The following is a 10,083-nucleotide window of genomic DNA, read 5'->3' as shown; positions in this document are numbered from 1 at the left end:
AAGTAATGTCATTTTTTATTTTTTTTACATTCAAAAAAAAAAAAAAAAGTAATGTCATTTTTTTGTTCTTGATGTAATATACTAATATTGATCAACAAGACTCAGATTATCTTTTTGCAAGTTCTTGTTGCGAGTTAGATTGAACATGTTAATAAACCGAACTATTAACACAAAAGGTTTCAGGTAATGATATTGATACCGCTTTATATATTATTACAAAGATAAATTAATCACAATATAAATCAACTAAAATAGCCTAAGACTCCACTCCATGATTAAGACAGGACTCTAATGGAGGTTTTTCTAAGCCAAAGTTCATACATAACCATATAAAAGGCATCAAAATCAAGAGGAGAATCATTCCACTTAAAATGCTTCCTCGCTTTCAACACATTGGCTTGCAGAATTGAGTATTTTTTAGGGCTTATACTCTGTAGAATTATCTTCAAATTAGGGATGTCTGATGAGGTTATAACGACGGAAAAGCTCTTCCAGTTTAAGATGTCCATGAATGGAAGATCATAGTAGTCTGCAAGAATAACTGGAACACATCCGTAGTAAAATGCATCCCCTATTCGCGCTGTATTTACCTCAAACCCCTTTATGTGTAAGCAGTATTTGCATCCAAGGAGATGTTCTGAGTATGGTGTTTTCAACCTCCCGCCATGGACAGAGATGGATGAATCATTTTCCCAGGTTTTGACCACTGCTTTTCGTAGTGGTGAGATTGCTGTTCCTGCATAGAATGCTAGTTTCTTCCTGAAACCATACAGTCAGATTTATCTGTTAAAATTTAATTTCTCAAGGTTATAAATTAAGAGTAAATGGAATTAACAACCAAATTACTTGTAGTCCCTCCGTTTTAATATAATTGTTACACATTCCCTCAAAAAAAAAATATAATGGTTACACATACTTTCAGTCTCTAACACACATTTGACTAATTAAAATCTTTAATTACGTAATAATATATTATTTTAAATTGATAATCATATAAAAAAGGAGACGGATTAAACAAGACTCTTTGCATTACATGTTTTGATGTTTGTAAGAGTGGTTATATCCGGTGAATGATTATAAAGTTCGACCTCAAAAGATAAAGTGTAATCATTATTTCGAAACAGAGCAGGTAGTAGTTACCGTTTAGAAGTTGAAGCAAGATCTAGAGGCTCTTCATGCCTAGGCCAAATTTGTGGGAGAGAAACATCCTTATGAGCATAATAGTTGGTAAGAAAATAACTGGATGAGCAAATTACTTGAATGGCATTACTTTTCACTTGATCAACCTTTTCCATGGCAAGCTTACCAATAGAATGACAAGCAGCATAAAAATGGTCAGCACCCCCAGTTCGATTCCAGTACGGGTAATTTTGAGTAATGTTGGTCATATAATTGAATATAAAATCCGGCAGGCCGCGAACTCCGACCCTATGATCGTGCCTCAAGTTGGCAATGGAGAAGGGTAAGAAGAAGAGGTCGGCTTCGGACGGGTCGTTGGTGATGAAATGACTCTTGAAGAGTACATTCTTGAAATAAGCTTCACTTGCATAGTTACCACTAGGTTGATAATAATCATTTGTTGGAAGAAGGGCATTAGCAAAAGGATCATTTTTATTGTGAGGATATATGTAGATTTTAAGGCTTGTTTTCATTTCTTTGTAGTTTTGGTAGAAGATTTCTTTGTCATGGTAAACTTCATCTTCATACTTCTTCTTGTGGTGTTTACTCTCTGTGGAACCTAAGCATAAAAAGGGAGAAAAAACAACTTCAAATTTTATAGGAAGTAGACTAATAAACAATTTTATTGGGTATCGATTTGTGATCGGCTAACATGAACCGGCTCTTTGTAACGGTTTAATGTTAGCCCACAACAAATTATTTTGACACTAAGGTTTTGTTGTCGTTGTAGTAGTAAAATTTCGTAACTTTTAAATCGATAAGAGGCGTATCCACATATGACACCAGGCCAAAAGGCCCGATATTTGGTCATGAGATGATAGTAGAGTGGACCTGGTAAAACTAACTCGATTCCAGTTAACCGGCATGAATAGCTTTACCCACATTTGAAACTAAAATGGACCCTATTGAAAATGGACCTGAACTGAATCAACCTAGCTGAAATCAAAGTAGTTGAAGTGGTTAAGTTTTCCATAATAAGTTAATTTTCTCCGAAATTGACCCAGCCTGAATAGCCTTGACTCGTACACCAACTTAAATTGTACCTACCAAAAGTGACCACTACCAAAAGTCATCTCACAAGAATTTGACTCAATCCAAATGCATGGACTCGACCCGAACAAGGTGTTTGCCACCGCTAAGTAAGAGAGATCTCAACGGAGGATTGAGTAAGGGTTGTCTAATCGGATCACCGGTTGGTTACGGATCGGGTATAATTGGATAATATAGTTGTGCGTGTCATTGTACTTATGCAGATTGAATGTGTGAATTTTTTTCCGGATCACTTCGATTTTTGTCAAAAATCGGTTGAATCTGGCCAGTTTTTCACAACCCAACCGATTGACAAAACAAGTCGTCCGGCTTTGGACCGACGCAAGACCATAAGTAGAGTTGACAGTCTTTGAAATGACGCGACACAAAAACGAAACTATTGAGATTAAACACGAAGACGATACGAATGACACGAAACAACATGACACGACAACCAACCCGAAAAAAAACACGATTCGTTTAAACTAATTTGTTATATTATACAATTTTCCTTTATTTTACATACTTTTGATAAATTACGTGAAGAACCCGAAATTAACATATGATCAAACACGAACACGATCCAACACGACACCCAGAAAACTCTAACCACAAACCGTTGATAGTTAATTACGGTAAGTCATTTGAGAAAAAACATATTGTTCTCCCATCTCTTACGAAATGTTGTTCCCTTTTCTATCAAAAACAAAACGAACACTCAAAGTCACTTTCGAGTATCAACTCATTGGTAATGTAATGTAATAATGTCGGTTCTCCAAAGTTGGAATAATTTTAATGTATAATTATTTCTCTTTTGATGGTAATATTATAGATCATTTCTAAAAGGTATCCTTTCCTCTTTCTATTATTGTATCTAATTTCAAAATTCATAGCTAATGGAAATTCCTAGAAAAACAATGACTTGTCAACTATATGAAAAAAACGTGTTACTTTGACGTTGACATAATTGCACGTTAGAGGAACTTCAATTTTTTTTTTTTTTTTTTTAATAGGTAAGAGAAGAAGGGACCCTAACTGAACCAGCACCTAGCACAGGTGAACCAGCCCAGCTCCATAGGTCATCGCTTGAGCCACTCCCAAGCATTTCGCAGTTGATGGGGCTCGAACTTGTGACCTCCAAGTCACAAGGTGAGTTCCCCACCAACTCCACCAACTTATGTTGGTAGAGGAACTTCAAATTAATACCCAAGTTTCACGGGACGTTAATAGAGAATATTAAGATTATACTTGTAATTATACTAATGTACGATATACTTTGTATTTGTGAGTTTCAAGCATTCGTATTAGAGTAAGTTATATAATGGCCTTCGCCTCACATGATCTCGCCCAACATCATGCCAGCGCCCACACTTCCTGCCTCCCCTATCGAGGGCCATCAACCACTCGAACCAAGCAGTCCCTTTTCACTGCCACCCTCCTCCACCATTCAATACCCAATCCAATATGGAGCCTGTGACTTATATACATATCATATAATAATATCGTACACTAATACAATTACGTATACCCTTAATATTCTATATTTGATACGAAGTATATTTTAATTAATGTATACTACGTATAAAAAAAAGTGTAGTCGTACATAGGTTCTTGCTACAAAAATAAAATAAGGATATTTAAGCTCTAACATTATGCGGTTGGTAACCATGCAAAAATTGTACGGAGTACATGTAACGCTGAGTAATATACTCCGTATTAAATTATTAACTATTCTCACAAGACACACAGACTAGTATAATACTTCGTACTTTGTAATATATTATTGCCTTATTGGACAATTAGTTTATCAATATATATAACGATAATTACTAACTTTCTTATTTTCACTCTGAATTTTTATCATAATTGCTTCCGGTTTCGTAAAATAAGAGAAATTAGGTGAATAGAACATACCCTAATACCGATAGTAATTTACAACTTCGACCAAATGAAATACTAATTAATTAATTACTTAATAAGATGAAGAAATAAAAAATAAGTTATAGTACTCCGTAGTAATTAAGGAGTACGTACGTAATTACCTTTTGATGGAGAGGTCAACTGAGTCAACTCTGGTAATACTGAACTTGGTTGAGCATTATTGACGATCGGATGATCTTCATCGTTAGCGTTAATAGTATTATTAAGTTGGTGTTGTACTACTACAACTGGAGAAGGGTGAGGGTCAACATGAATTTTGGTAAGGTGAAAGAAGCAGCTATCAAAAGTTAATGACACGTAAAAAAGGATAAGAAAGCTAGTTACACAAGCCAATCCTATTGGCACCACCGACAACGGTGCCGGTTTCCGCCGCCGTAGGTTGTTACACCATTGTGTCAACGGCGACGACCACGGTGCCATGTTTGAGAGAAAGGGCCAGAGAAGGAGAGAATAGACAAAAAGATTTAGGGATGAATTATGGGAATTAAGAAGCAAGAGACGTGCAAGTTGAAACTTAAGATCGATAAAATGAGTCTATTTTTATGACAAAAGCACATGCATTATTATTCTTGACTACTCCAGTATTAATCTAGTATTAGTAGTAATACTCTGGTACTCTATTATTAAATAAATAACAAGTTTTGTTATGTTGTTTTTTCCCCTATTCTCTCTCTAAAGTGTTGGTAATTAAGGTGAGCTAGCTTGGTAGTGACATACCATCTTACTTCTTTTTTTAAGGGACATACCATCTTACTTTGTATTATACTTAAGCCCTTAATTAATCATGGAAGGCCTCGGCCGGTCCAGTGGCAAAGACTCAAAGTATATTTGGTAACAAAACTTAGATGAGTAAAACTACGTAAAATTGTAGAAATGTATGAACTATTCAATTTTACCATGTTTGTTTATTAGCAGGAAAAAAAATGGAAATCAAAAGTAATATTTTTTCCCATTATTTTCAATAGTTTTCTTTTCAAAATCAGTCGAAAAATTGTTGAAATCTAGTGAATTCGATATCCATTTATTAATTTCAACAGTTTTCTCATCGAGCTAACCAAACAATGGAAAACTAGGTAAAATATTTTATTTTTCAATAGTTTCCCTCATAACTAACCAAACAAGTGAAATTAGTAATTAAGTTCTTTAATTTTGTTTTTCCACACATATACATACGTAGTAGTTTTGAATTTTCACATATATATTTCACTACACAATTGAATTCCCAAACATAGTTCTAGCAACGGCGGATTCAAGGGAGGGCCTACCCGGGCCTTGGCCCACCCCATGGATCCAAAAGGTAAATATATTATTTTGATTAAACATAACAACAAATTAAGGTGTCAGAGTTTGTTTTTGGTTAAGGATAGAACTGTGAAGATACAAGGTTCAAACCCACATTCTCTCATTTATTGTCTAGTTTTTCTCATTATTTTGGCTTTGAAGTTTTTGTGTATTGGTGTTTCATTTATTTCTTTAGTCAGTTTATTAATATGCCATATTGCCATTTATACTCCGCATTCCAAAACACATATCTCACATTGTAACTTTTTTTGTTTAATACGAAGTATTAAAATAACCGTTATTTAAAATTTGTAGGCTCACAAGTGATATAGCCAAAATTGTACTAGCTTTTATATACTTTGTAATTTTTAATTATTTTCTTACGGGTATAAGTTGTAACAAGTACGGACTACTCTGTATTATAACAAGATCGAAAATGATAAAGGTCGCAACATGCGCCCCTTTAAGCCGTGTCACAATGATGACATGACGTTCTTACGTGACATGATTTAAATTGGAAACTTAAATATTTAACTTACATAAACTATTATACATGTTTCATAAAATGGTAGGAAAATCTTAATATTCTAATTTGTTTCCTTCTTTATATCGACTTCTTTATTTACATATTTTCATAGTAAAATATTAAATTGATAGTAAAAATATTCCGATGACGCATAGTCTGCGTGGCGCATATATGTACCAATTAAACTGCGACACGTAAGATTGCGACAACTAAATGTTGTCGCAACTTGCGACCTTTATCATCACTCAAATAAGATAATGTAATTTCAGCATTTACTTAAAAAATTGTGTACTCATGTGTAATTATTGTTTTGTTTATGCATAGTACAAGAAACACTTCCCTGTTATTTAATTTATATATTATTTTACAGTTTTATCAATGTGATTGGTTATAATCTGTACAATACATATGCAATTGTATATTTTTATGTCACCAAGTTTAATTGAAAATTTCAGACACACGTAAAGGAAATGTACTATTTTGATGAATTTTTTTGTTTTAATTTTAAAATTTAGTAATATTTTACGGCCCATCCTATAATATCATCCTGAATTCGCCGCTAAGTTTTAGGCTAGATCTGTCTACGATATGTCACATATTCAATTATCTCTCCCCCATTTTGTAATTTTGTCATGCATTACGCAATATAGGTGTGTGTGTGTGTGGAGTTTAGCACTAGCTGTAATTATAACCACTATTTAGACTTCTAGTACATATACTACAAAATTGTCAGTTGATTAGTATTCAAAAAATAGAAAGAAAAAAAAACTATTTGCGCCCGCAATTGGTATTACCATATTATTCAAGTTTTCAATCACTAAACTTTTGTTTTTAATTTCTATAATTGATAAATTTGTAACAACCATTCAACCGTGTGATATTCTCTCAATATACTTCCATTATAAATTACTAGTTAGTAATCACATACTCACATATGGAGCCTCTTATGAATATTTTCAAATTATAAAAAGGTGGTCTTATACAAAAAACCGTTTTGGTGTCCTATAAGTTAAGCAACGAAAAGTTAAGCAGTGGAACCAATTAGTAAAACACTGGTATCAATTAGTTAAGCATTGAAATCAATGAATTAAGCATTGGAATCAATGAGTTAAGCACTGAAACTAATTAGTTAGGCAATAGAATCAATTATGGAGTAGTTAAGCAATGCAATCAAATCGCCAAATCGGTCTTTTTGTGAGGCGTTCTTACACAAAAATGGGTTCTATATCCTATTTTTAGTGTTTTGTTCACTCTTGACCGGGATGAATTTTGTTTTATATATCTAATTCAGATTCTTTTAGAAAAAATATTTTTTTCAAAAATATTTTTTTTCAAAAATAATACTATTTCAGTTTTTCTCTCATTAATAGTTGAATATAAATTTATCCTATGTACAAATAAAAACAAAAATCAAACTTATAACATTTTATTTAATAAAAATGATAAAGAAAAAAAAAAGTTAGGCGAAATAACCTTTTACAAAATCCTTGTTTTCTTCCACTCAAATAAGCGAAATAATCAACAAACTCTAGGATTCATTTTTTCAAAAAGCAATAGAGTAACCGACAAATTGGAGAAGATGATGGCCATAGTCGCCGGTGGAGCCAACACGAAGTCGTCGGATACGGAGGTGATGGATCGCCGAATTCAGAAGTGGTGGGCAGGCGGTCATCAGAGTCGGGCGTCATTCAATCATGGATGGGTCCTCCCTCTTATCTATCTTCTATGAGTTAGGGTTTGTAACTTGAATATAATAGATTGGGAAACTTGGGGTAAAAGGGGGTATGGGATTCCATGGACCATGGGGATGGGGAGGAGTAATTAAAACCCTTCAGGTATGAGATACCATTTCAAAAAGCCTCAACCAAACAATAAAATGGATTGAATGAATTCTAACTTCATTTCAACCCATTCCAATATGACCAACCAAACACCCCCTAGTTGGTAAAGTTTAGAGAGGGTGATATCCAACACCCGATATGGAATCCCTTCTACTTCCCCCGTTTCATAATGTTTTTCATATTTAATATTTATGTGGTCAAAGTTTAAAATTTTCAACAGTAATTGATAGTGTAAATAATCGAAAAGACGTTAACCTGTGGGATACCACTGGATTCCTTTCGATATAAATTTTTAATCACATTTTTTAATTTTTACTAATTACTCCCTCAATCTCTTTTTGTTCTTTACGTTTGGTATTTTTCACGCGTTTCACGATTAATTAATTTGCATCGAGATTCCTCAATTTTTTTTATTTAAACAAGATAAATTACGTTTATTTATAATGTTTTCACTTTTATCAAAATTTTAATATTGGGAAATGAGAAAATTTTAATGTCCCAATGGAAAAGTGTGAAAGATTAAATGACCCAATGAATTTAATTGGTTAAAATAATAATTGGACACAAATTTTGATAGAATACTAAGTCATTTATGTGATAATATAAAAGTAAACGTAAATAACATTTTGAAATACCCAAAGAACAAAAAGAGACGGAGGGAGTACGTAGAAATCAAAATTATTAATGGTCAAAATAGTGCTTTGGAGACAGCACATATATAAAGGAAAAGTGTAAAACATTATAAAACAGAGGGAGTACATCTCTTATCTTTTAGGGGGTGTTTGGTTCGCGGATTTTAGGTATGAGGTATAAGTTTAGAATGGTCTAAACTCATACTATGTGTTTGTTTGAAATATTTAAGAGTTTCAAACGCATACTTTAAACCCCTAAAGTATGGGGTTTAGAAACCTAGGAGGGGTGGGTATGACTCATACCTTTACTCTAGGTATCAAATAAAAGGAAAACACTCATCCCTAAACTGAACCAAACACATAATATAAAGAATCAAGTTCCAAACTCATACCACTTAGATATCATTCTTGATTCCAACCCCATGCCAGTGTGAGAACCAAACGCCCCCTTGTAGCTCGAGATTGTTTTTTCGCATATCTGATATGTGCCAACACACATATCAACTAAAAGACAAATAGCTAAAAGACAAAAAATGAAGTACCATTCATGTTAAAAAAAAGTACCATTCTGTAAAAAAAAGTACCATTTTTGTATAAAAAAGTACCATTTTTGTATAAAAAAGTACCATTTAATTTCTGTTTTGTCCTTTTTCCTATTTTATCTTTTGTTCTATATGTATTTGCCTATACATATCTGATATACGCAAATACTTTCTCCTTGTAGCTCTCTCTGTCGCTACACCCAAAAAAAAACAATTATTAAACATATAGTGACAGATATAATTATATTATTAATTGTTTACTAGGGAGATTAACTCAGAAACCCTCTTTCAATATATCGGTGGATACTAGCAGACGTCGGCGGCTAAATAGGAGTGCGACAAAATAGGCGTTTAATAAAAAGTACTCCCTGTTTGCTAAGGACCAACGACCTACTACAATATTACAAATTTATGCAAGGAAATATATCAAAGGCTAGACAAGATAATGAGATATATACTGAGGATAGGATAAAGACCGATCGAGAAGAAAAGGAGAAATTAAAGAGTTGGTGATTGACCACTTCAAAGCTTTAAATTAAAGGGAAAATAATATATCATTCAAGACTTTTCTACGCCTAACAATTACAACCCAATAATACATACAAATTATTTGTATTCCGAGATCAACAGTTAGTTAATTACTTGTTCTATACTAAACCGGTCGTTAGGCCCTAGCTAGAGCAAGATCGATCAAGAACCGTTGAATTATTTTGATAATTATATTAAAAAGTTTTGTAAGTATGCGCGTCCGTAGTACTCCCTCTGTTCCTTTTGTTCTTCTCAGTTGATGTTTGTGGTGAAAATTAAGAAAATAGAATCTTGTAATGATTGGGTGTAAGAGAAAGTAATAAAGTAGTGAAGGAAAATAATAAAGAAATGGAGGAGAGAGAAGATATTTTTAATAGAGTAATAAAAAATCATAAAAGTGGGGTTGGGTCGGTGAATGGGGAAATGTGGGGGATGGTAGGGAAATTTATGGTAAAAAGTTATGTCCAAAAATAGAAACGGAAAGAACATATAGGAACGCCCGAAATAGAAACGGAAAGAACATTTAGGAATGGAGGGAGTACGTACATTACAACATGTCCCATATTACCAGCAAACGTATATTC

The 10,083-nt window shown here is 33.3% G+C and overlaps 1 protein-coding gene across 1 annotated transcript; it reads right to left on the bottom strand.

Annotated features, from left to right (window-relative positions):
* Positions 1–106: 106 nt before the first annotated feature.
* On the bottom strand, positions 107–4,733 carry LOC110791568 (probable glycosyltransferase At5g03795). The gene is made up of 3 exons (XM_021996321.2): positions 4,251–4,733; positions 1,141–1,738; positions 107–759 (listed from the first exon to the last, which is right to left on the bottom strand). The coding sequence occupies exons 1-3, from the start codon at positions 4,567–4,569 to the stop codon at positions 276–278; spliced, it is 1,401 nt and encodes a 466-aa protein (XP_021852013.1). The 5' UTR covers positions 4,570–4,733; the 3' UTR covers positions 107–275.
* Positions 4,734–10,083: the final 5,350 nt, after the last annotated feature.

The sequence above is a fragment of the Spinacia oleracea genome, chromosome 6, assembly GCF_020520425.1.
Source record: "Spinacia oleracea cultivar Varoflay chromosome 6, BTI_SOV_V1, whole genome shotgun sequence".
NCBI classification, from domain to species: domain Eukaryota; kingdom Viridiplantae; phylum Streptophyta; class Magnoliopsida; order Caryophyllales; family Amaranthaceae; genus Spinacia; species Spinacia oleracea.
This window is presented reverse-complemented; position numbering and strand designations above follow the sequence as displayed.